Source organism: Hyla sarda, chromosome 10 (genome assembly GCF_029499605.1).
Source record: "Hyla sarda isolate aHylSar1 chromosome 10, aHylSar1.hap1, whole genome shotgun sequence".
Classification (NCBI taxonomy): Eukaryota; Metazoa; Chordata; class Amphibia; order Anura; family Hylidae; genus Hyla; species Hyla sarda.
In genome coordinates this window covers 876,570-899,215 of record NC_079198.1, presented here as the reverse complement: position 1 = coordinate 899,215, position 22,646 = coordinate 876,570, and the positions used below count along the sequence as shown (strand labels likewise).

Genomic DNA, 22,646 nt, shown 5'->3' with positions numbered 1-22,646 from the left:
TAACTGGTGTCTGGTAGCGCCTCCTACATTACAGGGAGGTATTACATGTTCTGTACTCTATACCTGTATTACTGAAGTGTATGCACTGACTGGCGTCTGGTAGCGCCCCCTACAGTACATAGAGGTATTACATGTTCTGTACTCTTTACCTGTATTACTGAAGTGTATGCACTGACTAGTGTCTGGTAGTGCCCCCTACAGTACAGGGAGGTATTACATGTTCTGTACTCTTTACCTGTATTACTGAAGTGTATGCACTGAATGGTGTCTGGTAGCGCCCCCTACAGTACAGGGAGGTATTACATGTTCTGTACTCTTTACCTGTATTACTGAAGTGTATGCACTGACTGGTGTCTGGTAGCGCCTCCTACAGTACAGGGAGGTATTACATGTTCTGTACTCTATACCTGTATTACTGAAGTGTATGCACTGACTGGCGTCTGGTAGCGCCCCCTACAGTACATAGAGGTATTACATGTTCTGTACTCTTTACCTGTATTACTGAAGTGTATGCACTGACTGGTGTCTGGTAGCGCCCCCTACAGTACATAGAGGTATTACATGTTCTGTACTCTTTACCTGCATTACTGAAGTATATGCACTGACTGGTGTATGGTAGCGCCCCCTACAGTACAGGGAGGTATTACATGTTCTGTACTCTTTACCTGCATTACTGAAGTATATGCACTGACTGGTGTATGGTAGCGCCCCCCTATAGTACAGGGAGGTATTACGTGTTCTGTACTCTTTACCTGTATTACTGAAGTGTATGCACTGACTGGTGTCTGTTAGTGCCCCCTACATTACAGGGAGGTATTACATGTTCTGTACTCTTTACCTGTATTACTGAAGTGTATGCACTGAATGGTGTCTGGTAGCGCCCCCTACAGTACAGGGAGGTATTACATGTTCTGTACTCTTTACCTGTATTACTGAAGTGTATGCACTGACTGGTGTCTGGTAGCGCCCCCTACAGTACAGGGAGGTATTACATGTTCTGTACTCTTTACCTGTATTACTGAAGTGTATGCACTGACTGATGTCTGGTAGCGCCCCCTACAGTACAGGGAGGTATTACATGTTCTGTACTCTTTACCTGTACCAGGGTTACCTGCTCCTCTGGACACCAGGTGAGGGCGGCTCCATGTTACATTTTTAGGACACTGCGTGTACTGTACAGGACACTGAAGAAGCTCCTGTCCTCTACATAGACCAGTGTTTCCCAAGCAGGGTGCCCCCAGCTGTTGCAAACCTACAACTCCCAGCATGCCCGGACAACCAAAGGCTGTCCGGGCATGCTGGGAGTTGTAGTTTTGCAACAGCTGGGGGCACCCTGCTTGGGAAACACTGACACAGACAGTGATTACGGCTCCCAGCAGATATTTATTACTTTTATATGGAAGGATTTGCTTTATCTATATTATTTATCGACTTATTTTTCTCTAATCCTGACTTTTTCCTATTTTTGGATGACATTTTGGGGCTTCAGAACCAATTACCAGGTTTCCATAGAGTTCTGGTCTCAACATACAATGGTCCCAACATACAATGGTCGTCCCGGAACCAATTAATATTGTAACTTGAGGGACCCCTGTATTATGTTTTCTGCTCATGAAGTTCTGAGGTCTATAATGGATAAAGAGTGGAAAGGCCCTGATCATAGGCTTGAATTAGGATCCAGATTCCGAGCAGTGTAGAAGCTTCATCCAACTGAATCAGCAGCTCGGGGTGAAGCATCTAAACTGGATTCCGCTGTAGCTGATTCATCTAAAAAGACTTTATTACCTTCGGATGATTCATCTATATTAAAAGATGCCATGGATGGTAAAGCGGACGTCTTGGCCAAAAGAGCCCACTCCAATACTACTGCATTAGCTAAAGCTGCGTTATCCTCGGCTCCTGGGACTTAGTCAATTGAGTAGGAACATTGAACAAGGTGTTTCGAGGGAAGAATTACTCGATGAAGTAGATTGAAAACAGCAGCAGAATTTGGGTGCGATTTTCCAGTTGACGTCACTAGAATTTGTGCAAAAAAATATGGCGGTCTTAAGTTCTGTGTGGTGTCCCGGTACCGTATTGCCTACCGTACCTTGGTTAGGGGTCCCCAAAGTCAGAGTTCCTAGTAACTGTGGGGTTCTGCTTCTTTAGTCATCCCCTAGTCATTCCTTATATAGTTAATATATCACTAAATTAAATGTAAATACTGTATAGAAAGAGTATACTTACCTTGCATGGCGTCGCAGGACCTGCCGGTCATGTGACTGTGATTTAGTCTCTATGGTAGGTAAAAGGACCTTTTGGAGGTTCTGGGTCATGTGATACCCACAATACCTTGTAAAGCTGATTGACAGATGGTGGTGACCAATCCTAAAACGGCCAGCCCCTGCCCATATAAGGGAGCTGCAGCCAATAGACGATCTCTTCGCTCTTGCGCTCTTGTTCCTGCGCTGCAAAGCAAGCAGCATCTCTTCTGCTCTTGGGTTGCTGACACTTCATGAAGAAAGACCTCCGCAACTTACAACGATGGCTACTATGCCACAGCCTGCCCGGCCTTGGTTTGAATCAAACAGGACCCTGGACTTAAACATAACCCTGAATCCAGTGGATCTGCGTATACTAAATCCTACTAATCTAAAGAACTTACAAAAGTCCCAACCATACGTCAATCTCAGCTGAGCTGTATATAGACTTTGTCATAAAGACTGTTGCTTATGTTCGCATGTTACAGAAAATCTTCAGTAAAGTTTACGCAAGTTTTCAGCAAAGCTCTGGTTGTGGACAATACTTTATTCTGCATCTACCCATCGCTCTTGGGAAGGGTGGCGATAGGCCAAGCCATACAGCATTTAATTCTCACCCTGGCGTCACGAGTGACAAGAGTTAATTATAACCGTGATATACCTCACAGCAACACCCCAACTGCCATACACCCCCCCCCCCCACATCTGTAAGAAGAGCAATTTATGTTAAACCTTGGTCCGCAGAGACTTCATCCAAAGATAATTTGTGTGGGTTACCTTTTGAACCTGGTCATCTGATTGGCTCGCAGTTAGAAAAAATTCTGGGTCCTGCTAAGAAAGGAGAAAACTTAGCTTTCCCACATTCCCTTAATAAAAGACCCTTTCGTCCTTACAAATTCAGAAAGTCTGGGTTTAGAAGAAAAACCTTTCAAGAAAGAAGATTTAATAGACGACAACAGGATGAGAAAGGAAAGTCCTCCGAACCCAAGCAACCAAAATCAGAGTTCTGACAATGACTGCGACACATCGGAAGGATAAGGTTGACAAAATGTTATCCCGCTCGGGAAGCGATAACCTCAGACAGATGGGTCCTAAGTATTATAGCAGAGGGTACAAACTAAATTTCCCTAAACACGGAAAATCCTGTAATATTTTCTCTTCTAAAAGAATTTCTCAACAAAAAGGCGTTGGAGCCAGTTCCAGGTCACCAGCAAGAAAGTGGAGTCTATGCAAGAGTGTTCCATGTGCCGAAAGCGGGAGGCAGTCGGAGGTTGTTATAGACTTAAAGGGGTTATCCAGGAAAAAACGTTTTTATATATATCAACTGGCTCCAGAAAGTTAAACAGATTTGTAAATTACTTCTATTAAAAAATCTTAACCCTTTCAGTACTTATGAGCTTCTGAAGTTAAGGTTGTTCTTTTCTGTCTAAATCCTCTCTGATGACACGTGTCTAGGGAAACACCCAGTTTAGAAGAGGTTTACTATGGGGATTTACTTCTAAACTGGGCGTTTCCCAAGACAGGTGTCATCAGAGAGGATTTAGACAGAAAAGAACAACCTTAACTTCAGAAGTTCATAAGTACTGAAAGGATTAAGATTGTTTAATAGAAGTCATTTACAAATCTGTTTAACTTTCTGGAGCCAGTTGATATATATATAAAAAAAAAGTTTTTTCCTGGAATACCCCTTTAAGATATGTAAACATGTTCCTGAAAAAAGAAAAGTTTTGCATGGACAAAATAAAATCTGCCCCAAGTATTGTTCAAGATTGGATGGTGTCCCTCGACTTTAGCGATGCTTATCGTCACATACTTATACACGTCTTCTCAAGAACCTTCCTAAGAATTGCTGTGAAGAAAGAAGGGAAAATGTATCACTTCCAGTTTGGTGCCGTGCCCTTCGGATTGTCTCCCGCGCCAAGAGTTTTTACAAAAGTGGTGATAACTCTTGTAGCCTCTCTCCGCCTGAAAGGAGTCCAAATTATACCGTACCTGGACCATCGGCTTGTGATAGCACAATCTCAAGATCTTCATCTATTTCATCTCAACATCACCTTCAACTTCTCTCATCAGTCGGCTTCGTATTAAAGGACATGTCCGGCGCTCACTTTTCTTATTGTATCCGGTCCGGGCTGCAAAAAAAAAGAAAATAATCTTTCTCTTACCTGCCTAGGCTCCCCCGGTGCTCCGGTACAGGTGTTCGGTCCCCGGGCTGTATTCTTCTTACTTCCTGTTAGCCCGGCACGTCACATGGAGCTTCAGCCTATCACCAGCGGAGGCGGGACATCACTGCGGCCGGTGATAGGCTGAAGCTCCGTGTGATGTGCCGGATTAACAGGAAGTAAGAAGAATACAGCTCGGGACCGAACGCCTGTACCGGAGCACCGGGGGAGCCTAGGCAGGTAAGAGAAAATTTGTTTTCTTTTATTTTTCAACCCGGAACGGATAAAATAAGAAAAGTGAGCGCCGGACATGTCCTTTAAATCAGAAGAAATCAGATCTAATTCCAAAGAAAAGAAAGAGGTTTCTGGATCTGATCATAGATTCTATCTCTATGAAAGTATTTCTGCCTCTGGAGAAGCAACAGAAGATAAGATCACCGATAATGTATCTAATCTCTGTCCCAGAAATCTCTATCAGAACGGCCATGAGGGTCCCGGGTCTGCTTACAGCAGCTATAGAAGCGGTCCCTGGGGCCAGGAGTCACATCAGGGAGTTGCAGTCCGAGATTTTGTCAGTTTGGAACCGCGAGATCAACTCGTTATCAAGTCATCTTTCCCTATCGTTAGCAACTCGTCAAGCACTCAGATGGTGGTTGGTTCCACACAATCTTTCAGTAGGCAACAACTTCAAGCAGATAACCATGGAGATAGTAACGACGGATGCATCAAGACAAGGTTGGGGAGCTCATCTGGGCTCTCGTTGGATCCAGAGATCTTGGTCTCAGAGAGACAATTTCCTTCCAACTTAAGAGAACTAAGGGCCATCGGGCTAATTCACTTCACTCCTTGGCTCAAGAACAAGTCAGTCCTGGTCCAGTCGGACAATTCTGTATCATCAGTTTTTTATCTCCAGAAGCAGGGAGGAAGGAGAGCGCATTTGCTCCAGAGAGAATGCAAGATGTTATTTCTTTGGGCGGAGGTCCATTTCACAGCCCTGACGGCGGTCCACATAAAGGGGACCTTGAATTTCCAAGCAGACCTGCTCAGTCGAGTAACCTTGGATCCCAACGAATGGGAACTCAATCCCAAGTATTTTTCCCAGATTGTCAAGAGATGGGGGTGTCCAGAGTGGGACTTAAAGGGGTACTCCGCTGCCCTGCTTCCGAAGCTCCACTCCCCAGTGTCCGGAAGTGTATTGTTCCAAACACTGTGTGCGGGCTTCCATGTTCAGGGCCTCCCCTCGTGACGCCACGCCCGCCCCCTCAACGAAAGTCTATGGGAAGGGGGCGCGACGGCTGTCGCGCCCCCTTCCCATAGACTTTCGTTGAGGGGGCGGGTGTGATGTCACGAGGGGCGGCCCTGAACACGGAAGCCCGCACACAGCGTTCGGAACAATAAACTTCCGGACGCTGGGGAGCTGAGCTCCGGTAGCAGGGCAGCGGAGTACCCCTTTAATGGCAACTCGCCAGAACAAGAAACTGAAGAAATTTTGCTCCCTATACAGACAAGATCAACCGGACCATCTGGATGCGCTAACACTCAGCTGGGAGAATCTGTTTGCTTATCTCTTCCCTCCAGTAACTCTACTGTCCAGGATTCTGAAAAAGATTATTCGAGACGAACCGTCGGTGATTCTTCTGGCTCCATTCTGGTCTCGCAGGGCCTGGTTCCCTTTGTTGCTTTGGTTATCCAAGAGGGATTTTTGGAAGCTACCTCTCCACAAAGACCTGCTGATCCAGAGGGGATTTTGTCATCAACATCTGGACAGAATCCATTTAACTGTTTGGAATTTGAAAAATCCCGATTTCGCAATGTAGGTCAATCTGACGAAGTTATCCAGACCTTGTTATCTGCTCGGAAGGAATCTACTAATACCCTATATTCTAAGTTATGGAGAAAATTCTTATATTGGAAGAAGGATAGAGGAGACCCTGAGATTTCGGTGCCGGTAATCCTGCAGTTTTTACAAGAAGGTTTTGCTAGAGGGTTAGAATCTAAGGCCTAGAGTAAAGTCTCCAGTCGCTCCATGGGATCTCTCTCTAGTACTACAGAAGCTGACAAGGTCCTCCCTTTGAACCAGCTAGTGAAGTGGACATAAAATGGCTGTCATTAAAGGGGAACTCCGCCCCTAGCATCTTATCCCCTATCCAAAGGATAGGGGATAAGATGTTAGATCGCCGGGGTCCCGCTGCTGGGGACCCTGGGGATCGCCGCTACAGCACCCCGCCATCATTCGCTCATCATTCACAGTTCGCTCTGTGCGTAATGACGGGCGATACAGGAGCAGCGTGACATCATGGCTCCGCCCCTCATGACATCACGGCCCGTCCCCTTAATGCAAGTCTATGGCAGGGGGCGTGACGACCGCCACGCCCCCTCCCATAGACTTGTATTGACGGGGGCGGGCCGTAACGATGCTCCGTCCTCTGTATTGCCCGTCATTACGTGCAGAGCGATCTCGTTCTGCTCAGTAATGAAGGCGGGGTGCTGCAGCGGCGATCCTGTGGGGTCCCCAGCAGCGGGACCCCGGCGATCTGACATCTTATCCCCTATCCTTTGGATAGGGGATAAGATGTCTAGGGGCGGAGTACCCCTTTAAAAGCGCTATTCCTGGTAGCAATCACGTCTGCAAAGAGACTTGGTGAATTACAGGCTCTCGCCTCTCGTTCTCCTTAAATTAGGTTCACTCAAGATGGAGTCTTGTTTCGTACAGTTCCTTCATTTGCGCCAAAGGTGCCCTCTGAAGTTAATATCAACAGGGAAATATTCTTACCGTATATACTCTAGTATAAGCCGAGTTTTTCGGCACGATTTTTCATGCTGAAAACACCCCCCTCAGCTTATACTCGAGTGAACTCTCCGCCCTCAGTGGTCTTCAACCTGCGGACCTCCAGATGTTTCAAAACTACAACTCGGGCATGCTGGGAGTTGTAGTTTTGAAACATCTGGAGATCCGCAGGTTGAAGACCACTGCCCGGGCCTTCGTCATCATCCAGACCCCCCATCCCCCCTTTAGTTTTGTACTCACCTCCGCTCGGTGGGACGTTCGGGTGAGCTGGTCCGGCCCATCTGTGCTGCAGGACTGTCCGGTGGGGAGGGATAGTCGTTCCGGGCTTCGGGCCCGGAATAATGATGTTGCCTTGACAACGACGCACAGGGACGTTGCGTCCCTGTACGTCATTGTCAAGGCAACGTCATTATGCCGGGGCCGGGCGCGAAGCAGAGAAGAGGCCCCACCAGTGAAGATGGACAGCCCGGAACGACTATCCCTCCCCACCGGACGGTCCTGCAGCACAGATGGCCCAGACCAGCACACCCGAACGTCCCGCCGAGCGGAGGAGAGTACAAAACTAAAGAGGGGATGGGGGGTCTGGATGATGACATGGGGGGATTATGTATTCCCCACCCTATGCTTATACTCGAGTCAATAACTTTTCCTGGGTTTTTGGGGTGAAATTAGGGGCCTCGGCTTATATTCGGGTCGGCTTATACTCGAGTATATACGGTACCTGTTTTTCATCCACCATGTGAAGAGGATCAAGATCTCCATTCTCTGGATGTAAAATCTATTCTGCTTTGTTATCTGGAAAGAGCGAGTACCTTGAGGAAAGATGAAAATGTGTTCCTTCAGTTTGCCGGCCCTAGAAAAGGGTTGAAGGCAGCAAAGGACACTCGCGCAAGATGGATCAAATCCTCCATTTTTTAAGCATATAAGCAAGAGGGGAGAGAGCCTCCATTTCCGATTAAAGCCCATTCCACTAGGGCAGAAAGAGCTGAAGTAAGTGACATCTGCTATGCCGCATCGTGGTCTACTGCATCCACATCTATTAAGCACTACAGGCTAGATACGGAGTCAGAGAGTCCAGCCTTTAGCACTGGGGTTTTGTCAGCAGCATATAATATCCCCCCCCCCCCCACCCTGTTTGATAGCTAGCGATATCCCTTCTGTGCTGCCGGATGTCGTGGAAGAAAGTTCAAATTATTTTTACCTGTAATTTTTCTTTCTTTGAGACAGAAGGCAGCACATACTACCCTCCCAATAAACATTATTTGCATCAAGAAAAGAGTCAAGTCATTTACACAATTGCATCTGGAGGTGTGCGTCATATATAGGGATACCTGTGTGTGGATTGGTTGTTTTTTGTGTTTTTTCATATAGGTGGGCGGTCCTAGGAGGAATAAAAGAGGCCGGGAATATCCCTTCTGTGCTGCCGGATGTCTCGAAGAAAGAAAAATGACAGGTATAAATAATTTTAACTATAACACTGCCCTTATATACAAGAATATAACTACTATAATACTGCTCCTATATACAAGAATATAACTACTATAATACTGCTCCTATATACAAGAATATAACTACTATAATACTGCCCCTATATACAAGAATATAACTACTATAATACTGCCCCTATATACAAGAATATAACTACTATAATACTGCCTCCTATATACAAGAATATAACTACTATAATACTGCTCCCTATATACAAGAATATAACTACTATAATACTGCCCCCTATATACAAGAATATAACTACTATAATACTGCTCCTATATACAAGAATATAACTACTATAATACTGCTCCTATATGCAAGAATATAACTACTATAATACTGCTCCTATATACAAGAATATAACTACTATAATACTGCTCCTATATACAAGAATATAACTACTATAATACTGCTCCTATATACAAGAATATAACCACTATAATATTGCTCCTATATACAAGAATATATCTATTATAATACTGCTGCTATATACAAGAATATAACTACTATAATACTGCTGCTATATACAAGAATATAACTACTATAATACTGCTCCTATATACAAGAATATAACTACTATAATACTGCTCCTATATACAAGAATATAACTACTATAATACTGCCCCTATATACAAGAATATAACTACTATAATACTGCTCCTATATACAAGAATATAACTACTATAATACTGCCCCTATATACAAGAATATAACTACTATAATACTGCCCCTATATACAAGAATATAACTACTATAATACTGCCCCTATATACAAGAATATAACTACTATAATACTGCTCCTATATACACGAATATATTTATTATAATACTGCTCCTATATACAAGAATATAACTACTATAATACTGCTCCTATATACAAGAATATAACTACTATAATACTGCTCCTATATACAGGAATATAACTACTATAATACTGCTCCTATATACAAGAATATAACTACTATAATACTGCTCCTATATACAAGAATATAACTACTATAATACTGCCTCCTATATACAAGAATATAACTACTATAATACTGCTCCTATATACAAGAATATATCTACTATAATACTGCTCCTATATACAAGAATATATCTACTATAATACTGCTCCTAGATACAAGAATATAACTACTATAATACTGCCTACTATATACAAGAATATAACTACTATAATACTGCTCCTATATACAAGAATATAACTACTATAATACTGCTCCTATATACAAGAATATAACTACTATAATACTGCTCCTATATACAGGAATATAACTACTATAATACTGCTCCTATATACAAGAATATAACTACTATAATACTGCTCCTATATACAAGAATATAACTACTATAATACTGCCTCCTATATACAAGAATATAACTACTATAATACTGCTCCTATATACAAGAATATATCTACTATAATACTGCTCCTATATACAAGAATATATCTACTATAATACTGCTCCTAGATACAAGAATATAACTACTATAATACTGCCTACTATATACAAGAATATAACTACTATAATACTGCTCCTATATACAAGAATATAACTACTATAATACTGCTCCTATATACAAGAATATAACTACTATAATACTGCTCCTATATACAAGAATATATCTACTATAATACTGCTCCTATATACAAGAATATAACTACTATAATACTGCTTCTATATACAAGAATATAACTACTATAATACTGCTCCTATATACAAGAATATAACTACTATAATACTGCTTCTATATACAAGAATATAACTACTATAATACTGCTCCTATATACAAGAATATATCAACTATAATACTGCTCCTATATACAAGAATATAACTACTATAATACCGCCCCTATATACAAGAATATAACTCCTGTAATACTGCTCCTATATACAAGAATATAACTACTATAATACTGCTCCTATATACAAGAATATAACTACTATAATACTGCTCCTATATACAAGAATATGACTACTATAATACTGCTCCCATATACAAGAATATAACTACTATAATACCGCTCCCTATATACAAGAATATGACTACTATAATACTGCTCCTATATACAAGAATATGACTACTATAATACTGCTCCTATATACAAGAATATAACTACTATAATACTGCTCCTATATACAAGAATATAACTACTATAATACTGCCCCCTATATACAAGAATATAACTACTATAATACTTTGATGTGGTTTAGTGATGATGGGGGGGGGGTTGTTAATCTTGTGCTGTGGAGACAAGTTGTGCCATTTGCAATGTCTCCACCCTCATGTAAACAGATAATTTGGCGGAGTTCCCCTCAGTCTGGGATGAGCGGGGAGCTTCGTACTCTTCACATATCGGACCTGCTGATCCCTGTTGGTGCTGAATTTCTCCTCACTGTGTCATCGATGATAATGAGGCGGCAGCTACGGTAGAACAGACAGAGATACAGGTGACATAACATTGTATCTACATCCTGACAAATACAGCCATTTCACACTGTGACTATATGACAGTAATATATGACTGACACTACTATATGACACTAATATATGACTGACACTACTATATGACAATAATATATGGCTGACACTACTATATGACAATAATATGACTGACACTACTATATGACAATAATTTATGACTGACACTACTATATGACAATAATATATGACTGACACTACTATATGACAATAATATATGACTGACACTACTATATGACAATAATATATGACTGACACTACTATATGACAATAATATATGACTGACACTACTATATGACAATAATATATGACTGACACTACTATATGACAATAATATATGACTGACACTACTATATGACAATAATATATGACTGACACTACTATATGACAATAATATATGACTGACACTACTATATGACAATAATATATGACTGACTCTACTATATGACAATAATATATGACTGACACTACTATATGACAATAATATATCACTGACACTACTATATGACAATAATATATGACTGACTCTATTATATGACAATAATATATGACTGACACTACTATATGACATTGTTGTATGACTGACACTACTATATGACAATAATATATGACTGACACTACTATATGACAATAATATATGACTGACACTACTATATGACAATAATATATGACTGACACTACTATATGACAGTAATATATGACTGACACTACTATATGACAATAATATATGACTGACACTACTATATGACAATAATATATGACTGACACTACTATATGACAATAATATATGACTGACACTACTATATGACAATAATATATGACTAACACTACTATATGACAATATATGACTGACACTACTATATGACAATAATATATGACTGACACTACTATATGACAATAATATATGACTGACACTACTATATGACAATAATATATGACTAACACTACTATATGACAATAATATATGACTGACACTACTATATGACACTGTTGTATGACTGACACTACTATATGACAATAATATATGACTGACACTACTATATGACAATAATATATGACTGACACTACTATATGACAATAATATATGACTAAAACTACTATATGACAATAATATATGACTGACACTACTATATGACAATAATATATGACTGACACTACTATATGACAATGTGTTGTATGACTGACACTACTATATGACAATAATATATGACTGACACTACTATATACCAATAATATATGACTGACACTACTATATGACAATAATATATGACTGACACTAATATATGACAATAATGTATGACTGACACTACTATATGACAATAATATATGACTGACACTACTATATGACAATAATATATGACTGACACTACTATATGACACTGTTGTATGACTGACACTACTATATGAAAATAATATATGACTGACACTACTATATGACAATAATATATGACTGACACTACTATATGACACTGTTGTATGACTGACACTACTATATGTCAATAATATATGACTGACACTACTATATGACAATAATTTATGACTGACACTACTATATGACAATAATATATGATGGACACTACTATATGACAATAATATATGACTGACACTACTATATGACAGTAATATATGACTGACACTACTATATGACAGTAATATATGACTGACACTACTATATGACAATAATATATGACTGACACTACTATATGACAATAATATATGACTGACACTACTATATGACACTAATATATGACTGACACTACTATATGACAATAATATATGAATGACACTACTATATTACAGTAATATATGACTGACACTACTATATGACAATAATATATGACTAACACTACTATATGACAATAATATATGGCTGACACTACTATATGACACTGTTGTATGACTGACACTACTATATGACAATAATATATGACTGACACTACTATATGACAATAATATATGACTGACACTACTATATGACAATAATATATGACTGACACTACTATATGACAATAATATATGACTGACACTACTATATGACACTGTTGTATGACTGACACTACTATATGACAATAATATATGACTGACACTACTATATGACAATAATATATGACTGACACTACTATATGACAATAATATATGACTGACACTACTATATGACAATAATATATGACTGACACTACTATATGACAATAATATATGACTGACACTACTATATGACACTGTTGTATGACTGACACTACTATATGACAATAATATATGACTGACACTACTATATGACAATAATTTATGACTGACACTACTATATGACAATAATATATGATGGACACTACTATATGACAATAATATATGACTGACACTACTATATGACAGTAATATATGACTGACACTACTATATGACAATAATATATGACTGACACTACTATATGACAATAATATATGACTGACACTACTATATGACAATAATATATGACTGACACTACTATATGACACTAATATATGACTGACACTACTATATGACAATAATATATGACTGACACTACTATATGACAATAATATATGACTGACACTACTATATGACAATAATATATGACTGACACTACTATATGACACTAATATATGACTGACACTACTATATGACAATAATATATGACTGACACTACTATATGACAATAATATATGACTGACACTACTATATGACAATAATATATGACTGACACTACTATATGACACTGTTATATGACTGACACTACTATATGACAATAATATATGACTGACACTACTATATGACAATAATATATGACTGACACTACTATATGACAATAATATATGACTGACACTACTATATGACACTGTTGTATGACTGACACTACTATATGACAATAATATATGACTGACACTACTATATGACAATAATATATGACTGACACTACTATATGACAATAATATATGACTGACACTACTATATGACAATAATATATGACTGACACTACTATATGACAATAATATGACTGTCACTACTTTATGACAATAATGTATGACTGACACTACTATATGACAATAATATGACTGACACTACTATATGACAATAATATATGACTGACACTACTATATGACAATAATATATGACCAACACTACTATATGACACTGTTGTATGACTGACACTACTATATGACAATAATATATGACTGACACTACTATATGACACTGTGTTGTATGACTGACACTACTATATGACAATAATATATGACTGACACTACTATATGACACTAATATATGACTGACACTACTATATGACAATAATATATGACTGACACTACTATATGACAATAATATATGACTGACACTACTATATGACAATAATATATGACTGACACTACTATATGACAATAATATATGACTGACACTACTATATGACACTGTGTTGTATGACTGACACTACTATATGACAATAATATATGACTGACACTACTATATGACACTAATATATGACTGACACTACTATATGACAATAATATATGACTGACGCTACTATATGACAATAATATATGACTGACACTACTATATGACAATAATATATGACTGACACTACTATATGACACTAATATATGACTGACACTACTATATGACAATAATATATGGCTGACACTACTATATGACAATAATATGACTGACACTACTATATGACAATAATATATGACTGACACTACTATATGACACTGTTGTATGAATGACACTACTATATGACAATAATATATGACTGACACTACTATATGACAATAATATATGACTGACACTACTATATGACAATAATATATGACTGACACTACTATATGACAATAATATATGACTGACACTACTATATGACACTAATATATGACTGATACTACTATGTGACAATAATATATGACTGACACTACTATATGACAATAATATATGACTGACACTCCTATATGACAATAATATATGGCTGACACTACTATATGACAATAATATATGACTGACTCTACTATATGACACTGTTGTATGACTGACACTACTATATGACAATAATATATGACTGACACTACTATATGATAATAATATATGACTGACACTACTATATGACAATAATATATGACTGACACTACTATATGACAATAATATATGACTGACACTACCATATGACACTGTTGTATGACTGACACTACTATATGACAATAATATATGACTGACACTACTATATGACAATAATATATGACTGACACTACCATATGACACTGTTGTATGACTGACACTGCTATATGACAATAATATATGACTGACACTACTATATGACAATAATATATGACTGACACTACTATATGACAATAATATATGACTGACACTACTATATGACAATAATATATGACTGACACTACTATATGACAATAATATATGACTGACACTACTATATGACAATAATATATGACTGACACTACTATATGACAATAATATATGACTGACACTACTATATGACAATAATATATGACTGACACTACTATATGACAATAATATATGACTGACACTACTATATGACAATGTGTTGTATGACTGACACTACTATATGACAATAATATATGACTGACACTACTATATGACACTGTTGCATGACTGACACTGCTATATGACAATAATATATGACTGACACTACTATATGACACTAATATATGACTGATACTACTATGTGACAATAATATATGACTGACACTACTATATGACAATAATATATGACTGACACTCCTATATGACAATAATATATGACTGACACTACTATATGACAATAATATATGACTGACACTACTATATGACACTAATATATGACTGATACTACTATGTGACAATAATATATGACTGACACTACTATATGACAATAATATATGACTGACACTACTATATGACAATAATATATGACTGACACTACTATATGACAATAATATATGACTGACACTACTATATGATAATAATATATGACTGACACTACTATATGACACTAATATATGACTGACACTACTATATGACAATAATATATGACTGACACTACTATATGACAATAATATATGACTGACACTACTATATGACAATAATATATGACTGACACTACCATATGACACTGTTGTATGACTGACACTACTATATGACAATAATATATGACTGACACTACTATATGACAATAATATATGACTGACACTACTATATGACAATAATATATGACTGACACTACTATATGACAATAATATATGACTGACACTACTATATGACAATAATATATGACTGACACTACCATATGACACTGTTGTATGACTGACACTGCTATATGACAATAATATATGACTGACACTACTATATGACAATAATATATGACTGACACTACTATATGACAATAATATATGACTGACACTACTATATGACAATAATATATGACTGACACTACTATATGACAATAATATATGACTGACACTACTATATGACAATAATATATGACTGACACTACTATATGACAATGTGTTGTATGACTGACACTACTATATGACAATAATATATGACTGACACTACTATATGACAATAATATATGACTGACACTACTATATGACACTGTTGCATGACTGACACTGCTATATGACAATAATATATGACTGACACTACTATATGACACTGTTGTATGACTGACACTGCTATATGACAATAATATATGACTGACACTACTATATGACAATAATATATGACTGACACTACTATATGACAATAATATATGACTGACACTACTATATGACAATAATATATGACTGACACTACTATATGACAATAATATATGACTGACACTACTATATGACAATAATATATGACTGACACTACTATATGACAATAATATATGACTGACACTACTATATGACAATAATATATGACTGACACTACTATATGACACTGTTGTATGACTGACACTACTATATGACAATAATATATGACTGACACTACTATATGACAATAATATATGACTGACACTACTATATGACACTGTTGTATGACTGACACTACTATATGTCAATAATATATGACTGACACTACTATATGACAATAATATATGACTGACACTACTATATGACAATAATATATGACTGACACTACTATATGACAATAATATATGACTGACACTACTATATGACAATAATATATGACTGACACTACTATATGACACTGTTGTATGACTGACACTGCTATATGACACTAATATATGACTGACACTACTATATGACAATAATATATGACTGACACTACTATATGACACTGTTGTATGACTGACACTGCTATATGACAATAATATATGACTGACACTACTATATGACAATAATATATGACTGACACTACTATATGACAATAATATATAACTGACACTACTATATGACAATAATATATGACTGACACTACTATATGACAATGTGTTGTATGACTGACACTACTATATGACAATAATATATGACTGACACTACTATATGACAATAATATATGACTGACACTACTATATGACAATAATATATGACTGACACTACTATATGACATTGTGTTGTATGACTGACACTACTATATGACAATAATATATGACTGACACTACTATATGACAATAATATATGACTGACACTACTATATGACAATAATATATGACTGACACTACTATATGACAATAATATATGACTGACACTACTATATGACAATAATATATGACTGACACTACTATATGACAATAATATATGACTGACACTACTATATGACAATAATATATGACTGACACTACTATATGACAATAATATATGACTGACACTACTATATGACAATAATATATGACTGACACTACTATATGACAATAATATATGACTGACACTACTATATGACATTGTGTTGTATGACTGACACTACTATATGACAATAATATATGACTGACACTACTATATGACAATAATATATGACTGACACTACTAAATGACAATAATATATGACTGACACTACTATATGATAATAATATATGACTGACACTACTATATGACACTGTTGTATGACTGACACTACTATATGACAATAATATATGACTGACACTACTATATGACAATAATATATGACTGACACTACCATATGACAATAATATATGACTGACACTACTATATGACAATAATATATGACTGACACTACTATATGACAATAATATATGACTGACACTACTATATGACAATAATATATGACTGACACTACTATATGACAATAATATATGACTGACACTACTATATGACAATAATATATGACTGACACTACTATATGACAATGTGTTGTATGACTGACACTACTATATGACAATAATATATGACTGACACTACTATATGACAATAATATATGACGGACACTACTATATGACAATAATATATGACTGACACTACTATATGACAATAATATATGACTGACACTACTATATGACAATAATATATGACTGACACTACTATATGACAATGTTGTATGACTGACACTACTATATGACAATAATATATGACTGACACTACTATATGACACTAATATATGACTGACACTACTATATGACAATAATATATGACTGACACTACTATATGACAATAATATATGACTGACACTACTATATGACAATAATATATGACTGACACTACTATATGACAATAATATATGACTGACACTACTATATGACAATAATATATGACTGACACTACTATATGACAATAATATATGACTGACACTACTATATGACAATAATATATGACTGACACTACTATATGACAATGTGTTGTATGACTGACACTACTATATGACAATAATATATGACTGACACTACTATATGACAATAATATATGACGGACACTACTATATGACAATAATATATGACTGACACTACTATATGACAATAATATATGACTGACACTACTATATGACACTGTTGTATGACTGACACTACTATATGACAATAATATATGACTGACACTACTATATGACAACTTCTGTTGACTGATCCTGATTTGTCCTCCAGTCTCCTCCTCCTGCTGTGATTGGTAGAATATGGCGTCCTCCCTGTTGGTTCTCCTGGGATCATGTGAGTATTATAAATAAAGTTTATTGAAAAGAACACATCGCTCACAGCAACCAATCAGAGCTCAGCTGCCACTTGTGAAACTTCTCTGGTAAAAATGAAAGCTGTGCTGTGATTGGTTGGTATGGGCAATAGGGCCTGGTCCAACGATTGAGGCCTTTGTGAAGCAACTGCCACCTGTGATATAATACAAAATCTATCCAACTTTATTTATAATGACCTCAGTACAAGTATCTGGATGTAGAGGGGTCGGCTGTGCCACAAGTGTTTAACCCAGTGTTTCCCAACCAGGTAGCCTCCAGCGGTTGCAAAACTACAATTCCCAGCATGCCCAGACAGCCAAAGGCTGTCTGGGCATGCTGGGAGTCGTAGTTCTGCAACCGATGGAGGCTCCCTGGTTGGGAAACACTGATATAACTCATCAGATGCTATCAATAGTGACCCTCCTCCCTGTAAGGTTATGGTCAGATGTTGTTGCCATGGTAACCTGGGACCTGTAGGCCACCATGATGGTGCTAGAGATTGATAAAAATGACCATTCGGAAGCCTCGCTGTGTATAGTAAAATGTCCAAGTCCTCTAGGGGGGGAAATAAAGGGGTTAATGCCGCCATCAGTACACGGATCTCCGTATTTGCGGTATATCAGGTTTCTCCGATTCCGTGTGTTTACTCAGGTAACATTATCTCCTCCTGACCTTTTCTGGATATTTGTAGAGACATTTCCCCTGTAAATAAACACGAAACCTATGACGCAAAGAAAGGGCGCACGTACCATCGCGGAGACGCTGCTTTGGGGCCCTTGGAAAAAAGGGGTCTCCGTCCTGGTTGGTTCCCATTCCTTTACTGTGCATTACTCTTCTCAATTGCGTTGTCGGCAAACCGTTAGGGTAGGTTCACACGGGCGGAAAAACTGCGGGATTTGGTTCACTAAAACAGCGTCTCCTGCAGCTTTTCCGCAGCGATAAACCTCACAAAAGATACGCCAATGTCCCCGTACACTAAAGGTGCATTCACACTATGGAATTTGCAAGCAGAATTCCGCTGCATGAATTTAACATTGGCGATAAAGGAATTTTCCATTCTTTTGGTGGAGTCCGCTGAGAAATGGACTGCGGTCAATGGAGACAGCGAATGTCCCAGTGGTCCTAGCGCCATCTTATTCAGCATCCGTCTGGATATTCTGTAGAGTGAATGTACCCCAACTCCGATCACGCTCCGGCGGCAGGATACATAGTTGGCAGAAGTCCCACGCAAGTCTTCCGCCAAATCCGTATCCTGATCACTTTAGTCTTGGGCTACAACGTTGCTGGGAAAATGTAAACACATATCCTGCCGCCGGAGCGTGATCGGAGTTGGGGTGCGTTCGCAGAATTCTGTACGTGGAGATTCCATCTGGCGATGTGACCGCGCGGCATTGACGGCTATGCAGCGCTCGCGGACTACCACGCAAAACATGAACGTGTTCAGTCTTTGTGCGGAACAATTTTGCCCGTCGCTGAAATTCCTCAGTGTGAACGGCTGTCACGGAAGACCCATTGATGGTAATGTTCACAGCCCGTAATTCCGTTTGCGGAATTGTGTGGGAATCACGCAGTGTAACGTACCCTTGCGCTCTAATGGATGTAGGAGTTGACCAATGGGTCATGGAAAGAAAAGGGAAATAAACACCAAACCCTTCTGTCCTGGTGGGGACCATAATAGGAGCCCTTTGGTATGAGGCCCTTTCTTCTGGTCACATGGTTGTATTCTAGATGACAGTATAACCTCCATCACAGCACTGGTAATGGTTGTCACCCGGTAATCTAGGGGTCCTAATGTGCCCGCTGTGCCCCCCCCTGACCCTCTGTCTCTCTCCATGTCTAGTGATGATGGTGGGAACAGACGCCGGAATCGTAGAGTTTGGACTGATGCTGAACTACGTGACTGGACGGCTCCCGCTGACCTCCTACGCGTTCTATGGCTGCCACTGTGGGCTCGGAGGGAGCGGGCTGCCAGTAGATGAGATTGACTGGTGAGTCCGATCCTGTATCATGGTGCCAGTCATGTGTCGTACCGTGGGTGTTGGTCTATAGTCTCTTCCATCTGGAGTGTGGTCACCACCAGGCCCCGTCAGGCCATACAGGGTCAAATAATGTATATATTAAGGCTCTAGTGCACTGTTGGGCGCCTCTGATCTGGGTACAAGATGAGATACAGTTGGGATACATGGAGGTGTTAGTACACTATTCAACAATGTAGTCTGGATGAAAGATGAGATACACTTAGGATACATAGAGGCTCTAGTGCCCTGTTGGGCGCCTCTAGTCTATATACAAGATGAGATACAGTTGGGATACATGGAGGCCCAAGTAATCTGTTGGGCGCCTCTAGTCTATATACAAGATGAGATACAGTTGGGATACATGGAGGCCCAAGTAGTCTGTTGGGCGCCTCTAGTCTATATACAAGATGAGATACAGTTGGGATACATGGAGGCCCAAGTAGTCTGTTGGGCGCCTCTAGTCTATATACAAGATGAGATACAGTTGGGATACATGGAGGCCCAAGTAGTCTGTTGAGCGCCTCTAGTCTATATACAAGATGAGATACAGTTGGGATACATGGAGGGCCAAGTAGTCTGTTGGGCGCCTCTAGTCTATATACAAGATGAGATACAGTTGGGATACATGGAGGGCCAAGTAGTCTGTTGGGCGCCTTTAGTCTATATACAAGATGAGATACAGTTGGGATACATGGAGGATACAGGTTCCGTCATCCTGTAGCTCAGATGTTACAGCCGGGCCTGTAGACCCTTCACACTTGTAAGCTGGTGAAGCTGGCGCCAAAAATGTTGGATTGGTGATAAATCTGGAGAAGTCTTACAACCCGGAGGAGACATTCCTACTGCGTGCGGGCGGCCATTATCCTGCTGGAGACCACGGGAGGCGACACGTGTGGCCGCAGGATGTAAAAGGTCTTTTAGACTTCATATGTGATACTGTCTGCTGAGCTGCTGTATCTAAGCCTGTCATGTGATACTGTCTCCTGAGCAGAATCTGATTCTAAGCCTATCACACAGTAGGCTTAGATACACAGCCTTCCATGAAGAGGATTGTAGATACACCAGTTCAGCAGATAGTATGATACATGATTGGATTAGATACAGCAGCTGAGTAAACAGTATCACACAGCAGGTCAGCAGATAGTATGATACATGATAGGATTAGATACAGTATGACACAGCAGGTCAGCAGATAGTATGATACATGATAGGATTAGATACAGTATCACACAGCAGGTCAGCAGATAGTATGATACATGATAGGATTAGATACAGTATCACACAGCAGGTCAGCAGATAGTATGATACATGATAGGATTAGATACA

The 22,646-nt window shown here is 38.4% G+C and overlaps 2 protein-coding genes across 9 annotated transcripts in view; one reads left to right on the top strand and one right to left on the bottom strand.

Annotated features, from left to right (window-relative positions):
* Positions 1 to 19,278, bottom strand: part of UBXN10 (UBX domain protein 10) — a 28,051-nt gene extending 8,773 nt beyond the window's left edge. The window contains exons 1-3 of one of the 3 annotated variants that reach the window (XM_056542066.1): positions 19,173 to 19,278; positions 10,883 to 11,108; positions 8,522 to 8,621 (exon numbers count right to left, since the gene is read on the bottom strand). In XM_056542066.1, the coding sequence (XP_056398041.1) occupies positions 8,522 to 8,557 (36 nt within the window). In that variant the 5' untranslated portion in view covers positions 8,558 to 8,621; positions 10,883 to 11,108; positions 19,173 to 19,278. Of the gene's footprint in view, positions 1 to 8,521; positions 8,632 to 10,882; positions 11,109 to 19,172 lie in introns of those variants that run through there. The other 2 variants (XM_056542067.1, XM_056542068.1) reach the window with 2 other exon arrangements.
* LOC130293423 (phospholipase A2-like) overlaps positions 8,607 to 22,646 on the top strand; it is a 19,587-nt gene continuing 5,547 nt past the window's right edge. Inside the window, exons 1-4 of one of the 6 annotated variants that reach the window (XM_056542072.1) lie at positions 8,607 to 8,643; positions 10,980 to 11,134; positions 19,220 to 19,282; positions 21,143 to 21,290. In XM_056542072.1, coding sequence (XP_056398047.1) covers positions 19,249 to 19,282; positions 21,143 to 21,290 — 182 coding nt within the window. In that variant the 5' untranslated portion in view covers positions 8,607 to 8,643; positions 10,980 to 11,134; positions 19,220 to 19,248. Of the gene's footprint in view, positions 8,644 to 10,979; positions 11,135 to 19,219; positions 19,283 to 19,457; positions 19,571 to 19,609; positions 19,954 to 20,661; positions 21,060 to 21,142; positions 21,291 to 22,646 lie in introns of those variants that run through there. The other 5 variants (XM_056542074.1, XM_056542071.1, XM_056542073.1 and 2 more) reach the window with 5 other exon arrangements.